The sequence below is a fragment of the Macaca mulatta genome, chromosome 5, assembly GCF_049350105.2.
Source record: "Macaca mulatta isolate MMU2019108-1 chromosome 5, T2T-MMU8v2.0, whole genome shotgun sequence".
NCBI classification, from domain to species: Eukaryota; Metazoa; Chordata; class Mammalia; order Primates; family Cercopithecidae; genus Macaca; species Macaca mulatta.
Genome location: NC_133410.1, coordinates 97,690,224 through 97,709,418, shown reverse-complemented (window position 1 = coordinate 97,709,418; position 19,195 = coordinate 97,690,224). Strand labels below are relative to the sequence as shown.

General features: G+C 41.7%; 1 protein-coding gene across 2 annotated transcripts in view; it reads right to left on the bottom strand.

Moving 5' to 3' along the window:
• HERC6 (HECT and RLD domain containing E3 ubiquitin protein ligase family member 6) overlaps window positions 1-10,672 on the bottom strand; it is a 65,693-nt gene extending 55,021 nt beyond the window's left edge. For both annotated transcript variants that reach the window (XM_028848618.2, XM_078002009.1), the window contains exons 1-3: window positions 10,231-10,672; window positions 6,751-6,910; window positions 4,582-4,658 (exon numbers count right to left, since the gene is read on the bottom strand). In XM_028848618.2, the coding sequence (XP_028704451.2) occupies window positions 4,582-4,658; window positions 6,751-6,910; window positions 10,231-10,429 (436 nt within the window). In that variant the 5' untranslated portion in view covers window positions 10,430-10,672. The remainder of the gene's footprint in view (window positions 1-4,581; window positions 4,659-6,750; window positions 6,911-10,230) is intronic.
• Window positions 10,673-19,195: the final 8,523 nt, after the last annotated feature.

Here is a 19,195-nt window from a genome sequence, read left to right as displayed (position 1 = left end):
CGCGACTGGCTGAGTTTGACTTTCTTAGATACCACATCTAAGTGAGATCATTAGGTATTTGTCTTTCTGTGTCTGGCTTATTTTACTTAGAATGATGTCCTCCAAGTTGCAAATGGTAGGATTTCCTTCTATTTCTATTCCATTTCTATTTAATTTTACAAATCTTTAAAAGGTAGAACAGAGATAAAGAAAAAAATGAGATTAAAGTATCCCAACTAAAGGCAAGCAGGGCGGTCCAGGTCACCTTCAAAAATCCCTTCAAACAATGTCCACTCTTCTCCCTCCAGTTAAGGGCAACTGTGTTCTTTCAGCTGCTCAGGCCAAAAATCTTAGAGTCATCCTTAACTCCTCTCTTTTACACCCGTCAACCCAGCAAATTCAAAACTTCTACCTTCAAACTCTATCCAGAATCCCACCATTTCTCACCTCTCCACTGATACCACCTTAGCCAAGTCACCAACATTTCTCTCCTGGAAAATGATGATAGCACCTCACTGATCTCCCCGAGGCAACCTTTGACCCCAGCAGTTTGTTCTCCAAAGAGTAGCCAGAGTGATCCTTTTAAGAATGTACGTCCAATTAAATACTTCAGGAGCTTGCTGTCTCACTCAGTGAAGGACCAACTCCCATCACAGACCCCACATCACCAGTCTGGCCCACCCCCACTTCCCAGACTTCATCTCCCCCTGCTCCCTTCTCTCAAGACCCTTTGCTATTCCTAGAGTACACTTCTGAGCATGCCCCAACCTCGTGGCCATTGTGTCTGGGTAATTCTTTCATGGTTAGCATCCTCTCTCTCTCCCTCCCTTTTCATTTGGTTCCTGCTCACATGTCACCTTATAAGAGATATCTTCCCTGACCACCTTATAAACTAGAAAGACTCCTTCCCTCCACCCAGGTACTCACTCTCTGCCCCCTTACTCCTGAAGGGGTACCAAACCAATATATTTCATCCCACTTCTTTAACGTTATTTCAAGATGGCTATTCAGTAGGGCTGGAAGTACAAGAATAGCTAAAAAGCTGTCTTTTGTGAGGGAGATTTGTGCCTGTACAGAAAATCTGCATTGATGCAGGCAGGCTTTCTCTGAGGCCCTCCCGAGTCTGATCTAGGAAAGATTAACTGAGAGTCCCACGCCTCTAAAGGTCTGGAAGAAACATTCACCATCTGTTCTCTTTGAGGGCTGCTACCTGTAAGGCTTTATCTACACAACAGGACCACCTCTGCCTCGAGATGGTACATGAGCTTCTCTACCCCATTGGGGCATTGGGGTGATTGCTCTGTGGTTCTCCCCCATGCATATTAATAAATGCATATGCCTTTTCTCCTATTAATCTGCCTTTTTTTTTTTTTTGGAGATGAGTCTCGCTCTGTTGCCCAGGGCTAGAGTGCAATGGCGCAATCTTGGCTCACCACAACCTCCACCTCCCAGATTCAAGTGATTCTCCTGCCTCAGCCTCTCGAGTAGCTGGAATTGCAGGTACTTGCCACCATGCCCAGTGAATTTTTGTATTTTTAGTAGAGGTGGGGTTTCGTCATGTTGGCCAGGCTGGTCTTGAACTCCTGACCTCAGGTGATCCACCCACCTTGGCCTCCCAAAGTCCTGGGATTACAGGGATAAGTCACCGTGCCCAGCCTCTATTTTAAGTTGAGACAGGGTTTCACCATGTTGGCTAGGCTGGTCTCAAACTCCTGGGCTCAAGTGACCCCCTTCCAGAGTGCTGGGATTACAGGTGTGAGCCACCGCACACAACCAGAAAAAAAAAGCCGAATCTAAGCTTATCTAATGCCTAAGTATACACCCAGTGAAATACTAACACATCTCAGAGATTTTTTAATAAATTATTACATCTTTTATTTTTTAACTCTTCTAAAGTAATTTCTAACACAGAAAATAATATTGAGGGCACAATATAAAACGTCAAACTCTCACGAAGGTCTATGAGAACTCACCTTTCTCCACAGCAAATCATTGAATGCCTGGGCTCTGCCCAGCCTTTACAGTCCAGACGAATGCAAAGGCAAGTCAGTACCCCAAGGAAAGAATTCACATCATGTCCATAATTAAGAAGGAGAGTGAGGAAGGAAAAGATGCTCCTATTTATGGTGCCTCTGTATATGCTAAGGACTGTACAAGGTACACAGAGTATCTTTTCTCACTGAATCTTCTAAATAACCTGCAAGTGAGGTATCAATATTCCTACAGATGAGAAAATTGAGACTCAGCCAAGTTAAATAACTTGCCCACGATCAAAGACCTAGAAATGACAGGTAGAAGGAATCACACAATGGCCATGGCATATGCCCTGGACCTGTAGTCAGTGCAGTGTAGTAGTTAAGCACTTAGAGTTGAGACCTAAACACTATAGGTTCAAATCCTGACAATTCTGTTTCTTAGTGTGTAACTTTGGGTAAATTATTTAAAGTCTCTGAACCCAATTTTTTCCATCTCTGAAATGAGGATATAAATCATACCCTGCTCCTGTTTTTGTTGGTTTGTTTTTCTTTTTTAGAAACAGTCTTACTCTGTTGCCCAGGCTGGAATGCAGTGGCACAATCATAGCTGACTGCAGCTTCAAACTCCTGAGCTCAAGCACTCCTCCCACTTCAGCCCCCTGATTCGTTGGAACTACAGGTGCACACCACCATGCCTAGCTAATTTTTCTTTTTTTTTTTTTTTTTTTTTTGAGACGGAGTCTCGCTCTGTCGCCCAGGCTGGAGTGCAGTGGCCAGATCTCAGCTCACTGCAAGCTCCGCCTCCCGGGTTCCCGCCATTCTCCTGCCTCAGCCTTCTGAGTAGCTGGGACCATAGGCACCGCCACCTCGCCCGGCTAATTTTTTGTGTTTTTAGTAGAGACGGGTTTTCGCCATGTTAGCCAGGATGGTCTCGATCTCCTGACCTTGTGATCCGGCCTAGCTAATTTTTCAAATTTTCGTAGAGACAGGATCTCACTATGTTGGCCAGGCTGGTCTCAAACTCCTGGCCTCAAGTGATCCTCCTGCTTCAGCCTCCCAAAGTGCTGGAAATACAGGTGTGAGCCACTATGCCCCGCCCAATTCCTGTGTTTGTAAGGTAATTATGTGAAAAAACACACATAAAGCATTTAACATGGCAGCTGGCACATAGAAGGCGACCAATAAATATTAGCTGTCCATAAACCATGGCACAGTTGCAATGATACATAAGACATCACCTGAGGAACATACAAACGTTACAGTCCTTTGAAGGGGATCAGGATATGCCACACAAGAATATGCTGCTTTGGTGTAAGGACTGTTTTGAGTTGAAAGCAACTGAGAGTTAAGAGATGCAGGAAGAGGTTTCTGCCCTTCTCTTATCTGCCTAAAAGCAGGGCGTAAGTTTCCCTTTGTGGCGTTATCTCCACTCTACCGTACCAGGGAGAGAAGAGTAACTTTTATCGCTGAAGACGATGAAACAGCACTGAGATTAAGTCTGCATAAACAAATCTTACTAAAATATCCCTTATCTTCCATTGGTTTCTCTATATATTTCCTAGTCACTTTCTCACAATTTATTATCCCTTGAAGCCCAGACTCCCTTTTCTTTATTAAAACAGTATATAAGTCCCTGAGTCTAACCACTACTTTTAGTTTCACTTCTTTTCTGTGAACTCTTGTACACAAAAATATCAATAAAAATTGGGGGCCGGGCAGTGGCTCATGCCTGTAATCCCAGCACTTTGGGAGGCCGAGGCGGGTGGATCACTTGAGGTCAGGAGTTGGAGACCAGCCTGGCCAACATAGTGAAACCTTGTCTATACTAAAAATACAAAAATTAGCCGGACATGGTGGCACACACCTGTGATCCCAGCTACTTGGGAGGCTGAGGCAGGAGAATCGCTTGAACCCAGGAGGTGGAGGTTGCAGTGAGCTGAGATTGTGCCACTACACTCCAGCCTAGGTGACAGAGCAAGACTCCATCTCAAAAAAGAAAAAAAAAAAAAAAAATGGAAACATTGGGTGCCTTTTCTCTTTTAATTTGTCTTCTGTTTATTTAATTTGCAGGTTCCCAAAGACTACGCATAAGAGGGTGGAGGAAAAATTTTTCCTCCTTCAGACTCTCCATTGAGAAATTTGTATTGAGGGTGGACAAAAGAGGGTGGAGTTTGGTCGAAAAAGTGTAGATGTATGATTGTTATGTGTCCATAAAGATAAAGAAGTAAAAATTTTAAAAAAGAAAAAAATATAGTCATGATTTTGACACCTTGACTTCTCTTTATTTGATCTAAGTGAAATAGACAAATAAGTCTGCCAGTGTGGACAAGCCATTCAGCATAAAGAGCAAAGGGCTGGAAATAAAGCCACTACTAAGCTCTGAGAGAGTTAGCCAGTTAGGTCAAATAACCAGAGACAGCCCCTTATGGCACTATGAATTAGGCACTGTTTAGAGTATAATTAGGACCACGAAATTTGAGAAAAAAATATAAAAACAATATATCTTACAAAACCTGGAGAATGAAAAACTTCAAAATAAACCCCAGTGCATTAAAAATCAACAGCTATAATTCCTATTCAAAAAATTACTTCCTAATCACACTCAGATCCAAAAAGTGTTTCTTACCTTTTGATAATGCCAGGGAGTGGTAGTGTCCACAGGAAACTTGTATTATTTTTATACCATTCAGAGTCGTTATTTTCCTGTAATACAAATAATACAAAGTTAATTAATCCTTATTTAGAGTGAGTTGTCCAGTGGACTACAGATATTTAAAAGTATCTCAAGTAATACATCTGGTCTAGGAAAACCATTTTATTTTCTTGTATTTCTGTAGTACCTTTATTCCAAAGCCCTCAAACTGTTTTTAACATGACATCAACATGTACAAAGGTATAGGACAGAATCCAAAACAGTATATAATGCAAAAGCCATTGTTACTGGACTTTAATGCAATATCTAATATACTAATTTTATTCTACACTTACTAGCCTAAGAGAAAAATAATGTTTTTCTACATATATAGTATAGGGCCTTAGAATTTATAGAATACCAACATCTTCATCATCTAATTTAAGCCCTAATTTAATAAAGAAATCGTTAGGTTAAATCATACAAAATTGCCACCATTTTTGTGCATCAAAAGCAGATAACTATCAGCAATTTCCTTTTTCTTCTCACAGATGGAGTCTCGCTCTGTGGCCCAGCCTGGAGGGCAGTGGTGCGATCTTGGCTCACTATAACCTCCACCTCCTGAGTTCAAGTAATTCTACTGCCTCAGCCTCCCAAGTAGCTGTGATTACAGGCATGCACCACAACATCTGGCTATTTTTTTTTTGTATTTTTAGTATACATGAGGTTTCACCATGTTGGCCAGGCTGGTCTCGAAATCCTGATCTCAGGTGATCTGCCTGCCTCGGCCTCCCAAAGTGCTGGGATTACAGGCATGAGCCACTGAGCCTGGCCACTATTGGCAATTTCATAAGGTGAATCTAATGAAACTCAAAGCGGTCAAATAGGTATCACGTTGTAGAACCAGACTCAAATTCTGGTCTTTTCATTCCAAGTTCAATGCTCAGTCCCCCAAATAACATTGATCTCTTCTAGAATTTAATGACCAGAAGAGGTAACAAGAGGTCACTTCCTAATATTAAAAAGCATGCATTTGAAAATTCCCTAAGTATGTAATTCATAAACACACAATCCAGAGCCAACTACTTGTCATGTCTGTCCTGGGAAGCTGTTTGTGAGGAAATGTGACATTTCCCTCCACTTTACTAAGTAAAATGTTAGGGCCCAGTGGTTTATAACACGTCAAAAGGTTATGTTGGGAAAAAAACTTTTCCTCTTCCACCTTTGGTCCAATATTTGGGGGCTTGCAAATGAACTGACAATAGATTAACATGAGAAAAGACAAAGGTTATTTACAAGTGTGCTCGCTATTGCAGAATATCCCAAAGTAAAGTTTTATATCTGTCAACTTAATAAAAGGCGGGGCTTTGGGACTTCAGTGAGAAAGTATAGAAGGTTCTATTGGGCTTTTTGATGGTAATGGTTATGGGTGGTCTATCTTAATGACAACTGATTTCCCAGGAAACTCTCACTCAAGGAAGCTACTGGGAACTGTATTTTCAGGAGGCTCTGTTTTAGTGTGATAAAGGAAGTTCAGGTAAGATTTATATCTGTATCTTTTGCAGCTCAAATGTTTCTACTTTACAGTAGTCTTTATACCCACTCTGGAGGTCTAAGTGGGCCCCCATAGATATTCCAAGGGATAAGATTAAGATCAAAGGGTCACATCTCATTTCACTCTGCTCTAATTAAATAATAATTGGTGTTGTAGGTTTTTTCCTGCCTTCATCTTTCAGGTTAGGAACTGTGTTTGTCATAGTCTTTTTTTTTTTTTTTTTTTTTTTGAGACTGAGTCTCCCTCTGTTGCCCAGACTGGAGTGCAGTGCATTCTCTGCATGCACTGCAACCTCTGCCTCCCAGGTTCAAGCAATTCTCCCGCTTCAGCCTCCTAAGTAGTTGGGATTGCAGGTGACTGCCACCGTGCCCAGCTAATTTTCTTGTATTTTTTGTAGAGAGGGGCTTTCGCCATGTTGACCAGGCTGGTCTCAAATTCCTGACCTCAAGTGATCTGCCCACCTTAGCCTTCCAAAGTGTTGGGATTACAGACGTGAATCACTGAAGCTGGCCTGTCACAGTTGTCTTTGTATCCTGGCATCTTGCATGGTGCCTGGCACATGGTACTAAATATATTGAATAAATGAAGGAGTGGATTGAAATACTTACTTAGGTGTGAAACTTATTTCCTTGAATTCTCCAATCCCCAGCTGCCCCTCAGAACCAGCTCCCCATGCGAAGACCCTTCCTTTGTGGCACACAGCCAGGGAGTGCTCCTTCCCGCAGCTCACAAGATCAACATTTAGGGTTTCCAATGCCTGAATTGGTTCTTTGGAAAACAAAACAAAACACCCCCCAACCACCACCACCGGATTATTAATTTAACACAAGTTTAAGACAGCACTTTTCTTCAAAAAGAAGGATCATCCAGATTTCTTGTCTCCTCCAATGGTCTTTTAACTCAAGACCTTAAGTCCATTCTAAATGTCTGACGGAAGTAAATTCCAATGTGTGTTACCCTGTCTTGATAGGATACAGCTCTGTTAAAATAATCAACTGGGAGACTATTAAGTTGAGATGGGTCCAGCGCCTTGGGTTCCTACCTAAGCAAACCAAAACTCAACTCAGAGTGATTGATCATAGCCTAGGAAAATGAAACTTAAGGTTAAGCAATCAGAAACCACCAACTAACATCTTAAGAGACTTTACCAACCAGAAACAGTTGACTACTTCAAACAAGGGACTTTCCACTTTAACCAATCAAATATTTTCTTTGTCTTACTTCCTGGAACACCTTATCAAAGGTTACCCCTGGCATCTCCTTGCACCTCCCTTAGTGGAGCCCAACTGCTTGAGGTCTGGTGCTGCTCAATTCATGAACTGCTGAATATTCAAATTGACTCTTAAAAACATTTAGTGTACTCAAGTCTATCTTTTAATGGCTGCTATTTAAAGGATTAGGCATCATGGAGGGGGTAACTTCTAGGCACTATGACACATGACCAAATGTTTCTCTAGCAAAACCCAGCAAAATAAAGGGACCCAGAAAAAATTTAGGATCTCCTCCATTTTGCCATTCTGTCTTCCCACCCTAAACACTGAAAGCAGTGAATCCCTTGCTCAGAAGGAAATTGGAAGGGCGCCTACCTCATGAATGTGAGAGGCAGGTGCTGGATCCTCTCACAATGAAAAGTGAAAACTATGCCCCAATGGAGGCCCTAAATATGGCCACAAATGAAAACCGGATCACATTTCCCTACAAGCCAATCTAAACTGCTTTCCCAAGGTGTCTGTCTCTGAATTATTAGACGTTTGGAGTTGAGAACATCATACCAGTAACGTTTTTGTAACATTTAAGATTTTGGTTTTCCTTTTATCTTTGTAATCTTATCTTTTTCAACTATTTACAGTAAATTTATGCAAGGCTAAAATTTCCCAAAGATTCATGCACTCACAAAGATAGAAATTGGTACCATTTTTCTGGAGAACAATTTGGCGTTAACTATCATGTTGCCCTTCATTTCCAAATGAAGGTGATAAGACCTAAAAACTTGCTACTTTACCAAAAGAATTTGAGCTGAAGGCAATTAAGAATCAACAGATGAAGGAAGAGTTCTCTGCTCTCTTCTGATCTACCTAAAAGTAGGTCACAACTATCCTTTTGTGAGAAGCTCCCATCTCCTGCACCAAGAAGAGAAGGGTCGGCCAGGCGCGGTGGCTCATGCCTATAATCCCAGCCCTTTGGGAGGCCGAGGCAGGTGGATCACGAGGTTAGGAGTTTGAGACCAGCCTGGCCAGCATGGTGAAACCCTATCTCTACTAAAAATATAAAAATTAGCTGGGCATGGTGGGGCGTGCCTGTAATCCCAGCTACTTGGGAGGCTGAGGCAGAAGAACCATTTGAACCCAGGAGGCATAGGTTGCAGTGAACTGAGATCATGCCATTGCACTCCAGCCTGGCGACAGAACGAAACTCCATCTCAAAAAATAAAAAAAAAAAAAAAAAAGAAGAGAAGGGTCACCTAAGATGAAGACTTGGCCCTGAGGTGAGCCTGCATAAACAAGTCTAATTAAAATAACCTTATCGTCCATTAGATTTTCCCATATATTTTTCTAGTCACTTTCCCTGAGTTCATCATCCTTTAAAGTCCAAATCCCTTTTTCTTTGTTAAACATGGTACACAAGCTCCTAAGTCGAAGCACTTGAGTTTCACTTCTATTCTGTAAATTCCCAGGCATGTAAATTTCCCTATATGTAAAAGATTAATAAAATTGTATGCTTTTCCTCCTGTCGATCTGTCTTTTGTCAGTTAAGTTTGCAGGACCCAGGTGCTGAACCTAAGAAGGTAAAGGAAAAATTTTCCTCCTCCACACACCTTTTGAAACTATTCTCAGCAAGTCATCAGAAATGTGGTCAAATATTTGCTTACAAGAATATCAATCAGTATTATTTATAAAAGTCCCTAGTGGGAAACAATCTAATTTCCACAAAAAGAGAATAATTATGGTACTCTCAGAGTTTAGAATGTTATGTAGCAATTTAAAATATATTTTCAAAACATACACAACAAAAGGGTAATATGTTCATAAGATTATGTTTGATGAAAACACAGTGTTCAGAGTTGCATGAATACTGCATATACAAATCTATAATGACATGATTTTTATAAAGATTATATACATAGAAAAAAGTAGACAGGGAGAAAATGCATCAAAATGTTAGGAGTTATCTTTGGGTGTTGGAGCTACGGTGATTTTGTTCTCGTATTTCTACAATAATCCATAACGATTATTGTATTATCATATATAAACAATATATATTTATTATTATTATTATTTTGAAACGGAGTCTTGCTCTGTCGCCAGGCTGGAGTGCAGTGGTGCGATCTCAGCTCACTGCAACCTCCGCCTCCCGGGTTCAAGCGATTCCCCTGCCTCAGCCTCCCTAGTAGCTGGGACTGCAGGCACACGCCACCACGCCCGGCTAGCCCGGCTAATTTTTTGTATTTTAGCAGAGACGGGGTTTCAGCATATTGACCTGGATGGTCTCGATCTCCTGACCTCGTGATCCGCCGGCCTCAGCCTCCCAAAGTGCTGGGATTATAGGAGTGAGCCACTGCGCCCAGCCTATCACATATTTTTAAAGAAAAAAAGGTCCCAGTGTATTTCTAAGGGAGATACATGTGTCCAACCCACAAACCACGTTTGTAAGGTCAGGCTGCCTTCTCCAGGTAGAACCGTGCAGGCGAGGATTTGTCTGCAAGGCAAGCCGGAGGGACCACATCTCTGTCCAGAGCAGCGTTGACCAGGTTAGTTTCGGCTCTCAGTTTCGCTTTGAACTTGAATTGGAAACCGAAACAAATCCGAGGGGCATCGGGAAAACGAAACTGAGGAAGCTGCTCTTCGTAGCACAGGGCACCATTTTCCCGGTTCCTGTGGCTCTTCTGGTCCGGAGGGATCCGAGGCTCCCAACACCCCCCCCTGCCTGGCCCGCGGCGCCCAGCATCTGAGCCACTCCCTGCACCTGGGCCCCCGCGCCCCTCACCCGGGGTCCCAGCGCCCCGCACCCGGTTCTCTGCGCCCGGTACCCAAGCCCCCGCGCCCATGCACTGGGGTCCCCACACCCCGCACCTGGGGCCCCGCGCTCACCTGGCAGCTCCCCGCGCGGCGCTCTCCTGCGGCCCAGCTGGCCCCTGCTGTTGTCTCCGCACGAGAGGACCCTGTGGTTGGTCAGCAGCAGCAGAGAGTGGCGCTCCCCGCTGGCCGCCTGCAGTAGCTCAGCCCCGGGGCTGCGCTCCGTCCTCCGGCGCTGCAGCTCCCTGGAGTCGGTGCCCCAACAGAAATACATCCCGCTTCTGCGCCCTGTCGCCTGCTCCGGATTCCGTCCGTCCCGCTGCGACAGGCTCCCGAACGCTGGTGACTGGGTGCGCGATGATTTCCAGGATATCAAGATGCTCACCCTGTCTTCAACCCGCCCCAGGAGCGCAGCCCTGGCTCCACGTCAGCTCTCTCTGCTGCCTGAACTTCAAGTGCTGAAGAGCAGAGAGGGCGTCCCAGGTGTTGAACCTGGGTTTATATCCTAAGCCATTTATGAGTCATTAATGCCACTTTGAGTAGGTTACCTCATGATTCCGTGCTTCAGCTATCACATCTACGAAATATGGACAGCAATTCAGCAAATCTAATATGTTGGGATAATTTAATAGATATCTAAAGTGTTAGAATTGAAGCATCCGAGTGCCCACCTCTTTCCAGACCTTTTTTGGCACTGAAAATACAAGTTTGTTTTTTGTTTGTTTGTTTGAGACGGAGGAGTCTCGCTCTGTTGCCCAAGCTGGAGTGCAGTGGCACCATCTCGGCTCATTGCAACCTCCGCCTCACGGGTTCAAGCGATTCTCCACTCTCAGCCTCCAGAGTAGGTGGGATTACGGCCGTGCGCCACGACGTCCGGCAAATTTTTGTATTTTTAGTAAAGATGGGGTTTCCTTATGTTGGCCAGGCTGGTCTCGAACTCCTGACCTCAAGTGATCCACCCCCCCACCCTCAGCTTCCCAAAGTGCAGGGATTACAGGCCTGAGCCTCCGCGCCCGACCTGCAAATACAGTTAGTGAAAGACAAGATCCTCTTGATGCATTTACATAAAACACATAAGTGTAATATCAAGGGGCAACGAAAAATACAACAGGAACCAGAGGGTGGAGGCCGAAGGCACTGGTATTTGAGATATTAGGAAAGATCTCCCTGATGAAGTGATATTTGTGCAGAGAGCTGAGGGGACATGGGAAATGAGGGAATGAGTCGTGATATTGCCTAAGGGCAGAGGATGAAAAGCAGCAGTTGGAAGGTTTTGAATAGAGAAGAGCCATGATCTGACTTTAGTTTTTAAAGATTCATCTGGCTGCTGTGTGAAAAATAATAGGACACAAATGGAAGCAGAAAGCCAATTAGCAGAGACTACTTCAGAGTCCAGGTCAAGTGATATCCTAGAAGGGAAGAGAGAAGTTATTAGATTCAAGACGTGTTTTGAAAGTAAGAGTCCACAGATTTGATGACGGATTGGAAATTGGGGGGAAAGAAGAAAAGGGATTAGGGATTACTCCAGGGTTGGCTTAGGGGTTACTGCAAGGTAAACTCTACTGGACTGGGAAACCGTGAGGAAGGTGCAGGTTTAGAGCTATGTGGGTCTGGAGTATAGATTGGTAATAACTGTGAGATGCTTGTTAATCAAGAAGGCAATAGGATAAACTGTTTTGGAGTTGTAGAGAGAAGCTGGGGTGTAGTCAGAAAATTGGGAGCCATCAGTGTAGAGATGATGCTTAAAGCCAGATGGCTGAATGAGAACCCCCAGGGGGTGAATGTGGCAACAATGTGGCAGAGGCTAGAGGACTGATCATAGGAGGAAAACCAGGAGCGGGAGTTATAGACAGAGCAAGTAATGAATAAGGGAAGGATCAACTCTTGTCAATTTCTTGTAGAGCAAGGTAAGGATTGAGCACTGATTTGTATTTATTTATTTGTTTGTTTGAGACTGAGTTTCCGCTCTTGTCGCCCAGGCTGGAGTGCAATGGCACCATCTCAACTCACAGCAACCTTTGCCTCCCAGCTTCAAGTGATCCTCCCGCCTTAGCCGCCTAAGTAGCGGGACTACAGGCATGTGCCACTACGCCCAGCTAGCTTTTGTATTTTTTGAAGAGATGGGGTTTCACCATGTTGCCCAGGCTGATCTCGAACTCCTGACCTTAGGTGATCTGCCTACCTCAGCCTTCCAAAGTGCTGTGATTACAGGCCACCATGTCCAGCTGAGCACTGGATTTTAGATTTGGCAACTTTGACAATGTTAGCCATCATCAGCATTATTGATTTTTTTAAAGAAACTATTATAGAACCTATTTATATAATTTCAGTTCACCACTCTTTATGACCATATTCCAAGTTCTTTAAAGAGAAGAACAAATGTTCTTTATTTTTCTACTTCAAGAGTACCTGGAACTTGGTAGATGCTAATAAGGGTATATTGGACAATTGGATTGATGAGTAGTGAGTCAGTGAATAGTATTAATATTTCTGGTTCTGTTTTCTTATATACCAAATATAACCTTTTTCTGAATAGTAATTTCTTAATGTTTATTTCTTTTCTCAAGCACAGAATGTAAGAGTTTGGTATTATTACCATAAGACACTGAGCCCTCATATTATTTCTTTAAAAAAAAATTTTTTTTTTGAGACAGAGTCTCGCTTTGCCACCTAGGCTGGAGTGTAGTGGCATGATCTCAGCTCACTGCAAACTCCACCTCCCCGATTCAAGCGATTCTCCTGCTTCAGCCTCCTGAATAGCTGAGATTATAGGCGGGCACTACCACACCTGGCTAGTTTTTGTATTTTTCGTAGAGATGGGGTTTCACCATGTTTGCCAGGCTGGTCTCGAACTCCTGACCTCAAGTGATCTGCCTGCCTCAGCCTCCCAAAGTGCTGGGATTACAGGCATGAGCCACCAATCTTGGCCTAAAAAATTTTTTATTGATACATAATAGATGTACATGTTTTGGGGGTACATATGATAATTTGACACATTATCAAATTGGGATATCTATCTCCTTAAGTAATTTATCTTGGGCTAGCCACAGTGGCTCATGCCTGTAATCCTAGCACTTTAGGATGCCAAGATGGGAGGATCGCTTGAGCTCAGGAGTTGGAGACCAGCTTGGGCAACATGGTGAAACCCTATCTTTACCAAAAACACAAAAAATAGCTGGGCGTATTGGCACATACCTGTAGATCCAGCTACATGGGAGGCTGAGGTGGGAGGATTGCTTGAGCCTGGAGCCTGGCAGGTGGAAGGTGCAGTGAGCCCAGATCACGCCACTGCACTCCCACCTGCACGACAGAGCCAGACCCTATCTCAAAAAAAAAAAAAAAAAAAAAAGGAACATTCAAATTATTATTGGCTAGTGATTTTGAAATGTACCTATAGTCATTCTACTGAGCTGTTGAACACCAGGTCTTATTTCTTCTATCCAAATGTATATTTGTACCCATTAATCAACCTCTCTTCATTTTCCCCACCACCTCCCCCATTCTTCCTGGGCTCTGGTTACCAACAGTCTACTCCTTATCTTCATGAGGTTCACTCTTTTTTTTTTTTTTTAACTCTCTGACATGTGAGTGAAAACACGTGATAATTGTCTTTCTGTGCTTGGCTTATTTCACTTAACATAATGACCATTCCACCCATGTTGTTGCAAAAATGACAGAATTTCATTCTTTTTTTTATGGCTGAAGAATATTTCATTACGTGTATGTACCACATTTTCTTTATCCATTCATCTATTGATGGGCACTTAGCCTGATTCCAAATTTGGGCTATTGTGAATAGTACTGCAATAAATGTGGGAGTGCAGATGTCTCTTTGATATATTGATTTCCTTTCTTTTGTATATACACCAAGTAGTGAAATTGCTGAATCATACGGTATTTCTATTTTTTGTTTTTTGAGGAATCTCCATACTGTTCTCCATAGTGGCTGTACTAATTTACATTCCCACCAACAATGTATGAAATGTACACTAACTTAAGTGTACGTTTCTCTACATCCTCACCAGCAATCCTTACTCCCTTTTGGTAAAAGCCATTATAGCTGGGGTGAGATGATATCTCATGGTTTTGGTTTGCATTTCTATGATGATTAGTGATGTTGAGCATTTTTTCATATACTGGTTGGCTATTTGTATGTCTGCTTTTGAGAAATCTCTGTTCAGATCATTTGCCCATTTTAAAATCAGATTTTTTTGCTGTTGAGTTATTTGAGTTTCTTATAATAATATGGTTATTAATCCCTTGTCAGATAGATCTCAAATATTTTTCTCCCATTCTGTGGGTTGTCTCTTCACTTTGTTGATTGTTTCCTTTGCTGTGCAGAAGCTTTTTCACTTGATATAATCTCACTGGTCTATTTTTGCTTTTGTTGCCTGTGATTTTGAGATCTTCCACAAAATTTGTTGCCCAGACCAATGTCCTAAAGCTTTTCCCCAACGTTTTCTTCTAGTAGTTTCATGTCTTATATTAAGTCTTTAATTAACTTTGATTTGATTTTTGTTGGGAACAAGACCCCCAAAATCTGGCCATAAACTGGCCCCAAAACTGGCCGTAAACAAAATCTCTGCAGCACTGTGATATGTTAATGGTGGCCATAACGCCCAAGATGGAAGGTTGTGGGTTTATGGGAATGAGGGCAAGGAACACTGGGCCCGCCCAGGGTGGGAAACCGCTTAAAGGCATTCTTAAGCCACAAACAATAGCATGAGCGATCTGTGCCTTAAGGACATGCTCCTGCTGCAGTTAACTAGTCCAACCTATTCCTTTAATTCTACCCATCCCTTAGTTTCCCATAAGGGATACTTTTAGTTAATTGAATATCTATAGAAACAATGCTAATGACTGACTTGCTGTGAATAAATACATGGGCGAATCTCTGTTCAGGGCACTCAGCTCTGAAGGCTGTGAGACCCCTGATTTCCCACTTCACACCTCTATATTTCTGTGTGTATGTCTTTAATTCCTCTAGCACCCCTGGGTTAGGGCCCCAACCGAGCTGGTCTCGGCAGATTTTTGTACATGGGTGTAGTTTCTTTCTTTCTTTTATTTTTTTGAGACAGAGTTTTGCTCTTGTCTGCCAGCCTAGAGTGCAATGGCATTTCTGCTCACTGCAGCCTCCAACTCCCAGGTTCAAGTGATTCTCCTGCTTCAGCCTCCTGAGTAGCTGGAATTACAGGCATCTGCCATCATGCCTGGCTAATTTTTGTATTTTTAGTACAGACAGAGTTTTGCTGTGTTGGCCAGGCTGGTCTTGAACTCCTGACCTCAGGTGATCCATTCGGCTCAGCCTCCCAAAGTGCTGGGATTATAGGCATGAGCCACCACACCCGGCCAGGGGTCTGGTTTCATTCTTCTGCATGGGGTTGTTGGGTTTTCCCAGCACCATTTATTGAAGAGACTGTCCTCTTTCCCTATTGTATATTTTTGGCATCTTTTGTCAAAAATGAGTTGGCTCTAAGTGTGTGGATTTATGTCTGGATTCTATATTCTGTTCCATTGATCTGTGTGTCTGTTTTTATACTAATATGCTGATTTGGTTGCTAGCTTTGTAGTATATTTTGAAGACAGGTAGGGTGATGCCTACAACTTTGTTCTTATGCTTACTGCTTTGGCTATTAAAGGTCTTCTATTTAAAACAAAACAAAACAAAACAAAACAAAAAACTTTTTTTATTTCCCTGAAAAGAGTCATTGGTATTTTGATGGAAATTGCATTAAATCTATAGATTGCTTTGGATAATATAGATATTTTAACAATATTGAATCTTCAAATCCATGAGCATTAAACATTCTCTCCCTTTCTTTCTCTTTTTCTTTCTTTTTCTTTCTTTCCTTCCTTCCTTCCTTCCTTTTCTTTCCCTTTCTCTGTCTCTTCCTCTCTTTCTCTCTTTCTTCTTTCTGACAGAGTCTCTGTCACCACGGCTGGAGTGCAGTGGCACCATCTCAGCTTACTGCAACCTCCACCTCCTGGGTTCAAGAGATTCTCATGCCTCAGCCTCCCAAGTAGCTGGGATTACATGCATGTGCCATCATGCCTGGCTAACTTTTGTATTTTTACTACAGACAGGGTTTCACTATGATGGTTAGGTTGGTCTCAAACTCCTGGCCGCAAGTGATCCACCTGCCTCAGCCCCCTAAAGTGCTGAGATTATAGGTTTGAGCCACCATACCTGGCCTCTCTTCAGTTTCTTTAATCAGTGTTTCATAATTTTCTTTGTATAGATCATTTTGGTTAAATTGATTTTTAAGTATTTTATATTCTTTATAGCCATTGTAAATGGGATTGCTTTCTTGATTTCTTCTTTGTATTGTTTGTTGTTGGTTTATATAAATGCTACTGGTTTTATATGTTGATTTTGTGTCATGTCACTTTAATGAATTTGTTTATCAGTTCTAACAGTTTTTTTGGTGGAGTCTTTGGGTTTTCTAAATATAATATCATGTCATCCGTGAACAAGACGAATTTAACTTCTTTCTTTACAATTTGGATGCTCTTTATTTTTTTCTTTTGCCTAATTGCTTGGGCCAGAACTTTCAGTATTATGTTGAATAAAAATGGTGAAAGTGGGCCAGGCACAGTGACTCACACCTATAATCCCAGCACTTTGGGAGCCTGAGGCGGGTGGATCACCTGAGGTCAGGAGTTTGAGACCAGCCTGGCCAACATGGTGAAACCCTGTCTCTACTAAAAATACAAAAATTAGCTTGGTGTGGTGGTGCATGCCTGTAATCTCAACTACTCGGGAGGTTGAGGAAGGAGAATCCCTTGAACCTGGGAAGCAGAGGTTGCAATGAACCAAAATCATGCCACTGTACTCCATCCTGGGTGAAAGAGTGAGACCTTGTCCCAAAAAACAAAACAAAACAAAAAAACAAAAAAGTTGAAAATGGGCATCCTTGTCTTATTTCAGATCTTAGAGGAAAGGCTTTCCATTTTTTTCAGTTCAGTATGATATTGGCTGTGGGTTTGTCATATATGACTTTTATTATTTTGAACTATGTTCCTTCTATACCCAGTTTTTTGAATTTTTTAATTATAAAGGAATGTTGAATTTTATCAATGCATTTTCAGCATCTATTGAAATGATCATACGGTTTTTTTCTTGCTTTTGTTAATGTAATATATCACATTTATTGATTTTTGTATGTTGAACCATCTTTGCATCCCTGGGATGAATCCTACTTGGTCACTGTGAATAATCTCTTTAATGTGTTGTTGAATTTGGTTTGCTTGTATTTTGTTGAGGATTTTAGTATCTATGTTTATCAGGGATATTAGCCTGTAGTTTTTGTTGTTGTGCCCTTGTCTGGTTTGGTATCAGGGTAATGCTGGCCTAGTAAAATGAGTTTGAAAGTATTTTCTCCTCTTTCATTTTTTTTTTTAAGCAGAGTTTGAGTAGGATTGGTATTAGTTCTTCTTTAAGTGTTTGGTAGAATTTAGTAGTGAAGCTGTCAAGTCCTGGGCTGTTTTTTGATTGGAGACTTTTTTCTTATGGCTTTGATCTTGTTACTGGTTTGTTGAAGTTTTCGATTTCTTCATGGTTCAGTCTTGGTAGCTTGCATTTGTCCAGGAACGTATTCATTTCTTCTAGATTTTCCAATTTGTTGGCATGTAGTTGTTCATAATACTCTCTAATGATTCTTTGTATTTCTGTGGTCTTAGCTGTTACGTCTCCTTTTTCATTTATGATTTTATTTATTTGGGTCCTCTCCCTTTTTTTCTTAGTCTAGCTAAAGTTTAGTCAATTTTATCTTTTCAAAGAAACTTTTTGTTTTGTTGATTTTCTGTAATTTTTTTAGTCTCAATTTCATTTATTTCTGCTGTGATATTTATTCTTTCTTTTCTGCTACTAATGTTGGGTTTGGTTTGTTTTTGTTTTTCTGGTCTCTTGGGGTGCATTGTTAGCTTGTTTATTTGATGTCTTTTTAGTTTTTTGGTATAAACCTCTTAGTACTGCTTTTGCCATATCACATAGATTTTGGTATGTTGTATTTCCATTTTCATTTGTTTTAAGAAATGTTTAAATTTCCTTAATTTCTTCATTGATCCATTGGTCATACAGGAGCATATTGTGTTTCCATGTGTTTGTGTAGTTTCTGAGGTTCTTGTTATTGATTTCTAGTTTTATTCCACTGTGATCAGAAAAGACACTTGACATGATTTTTATTTTTTTCTTTTTTTTGAGATGGAATCTCGCTCTGTTGCCTAGGCTGGAGTGCAGTGGTGCAATCTTGGCTCACTGCAAGCTCTGCCTCCTGAGTTCACACCATTCTCCTGCCTCAGCCTCCCAAGTAGCTGGGACTATAGGTGCCCGCCACCACACCTGGCTCATTTTTTGTATTTTTAGTAGAGACGGGGTTTCACCGTGTTAGCCAGGATGGTCTCGATCTCCTGACCTCGTGATCCGCCCACCTCAGCCTCCCAAAATGCTGGGATTACAGACGTGAGCCACCGGATTTTTACTTTTTAAAATTTGTTGAGTCTTGTTTTGTGGTCTAAGATATGGTTGACCTTGGAGAATGTTCCATATGCTTAGACTATAAGAGTTTGATATTATCAATATAAGACACTGAAACCTCATATTGTTATTTCTTAAAAGGAAGTCTACTAAATAACTAAAATGTAAGTGCATTGTACTCATTTTGTATTCCCAGCACCTAGCACAGTGTCTGCCAAATTTAAAAAACAATGAATAAATGTTAGTGAGATAAGTGAATAAAATGTATATTAAAGAAACTGAGCATATCTTTTTTTAAGAAAGATAATTTTCACTTAATCTATGTTCATGCACTTGGAAACAGAAGATCCTGTATTTTGAGTATTTACCATGTGTTGATTATTTTATATAAAATATCTAACTATTTCATCACCTTTTCTTAGTTAAGATTCTCCAGCCTGGCCAATATGGCGCAACCCCGTCTCTACTAAATACAGAAATTAACCAGGTGTGTTGGAGGGCGCCTGCAATCCCAGCTACTCGACTTGGGAGGCTGAGGCATAAGAATCACTTGAACCTGGGAGA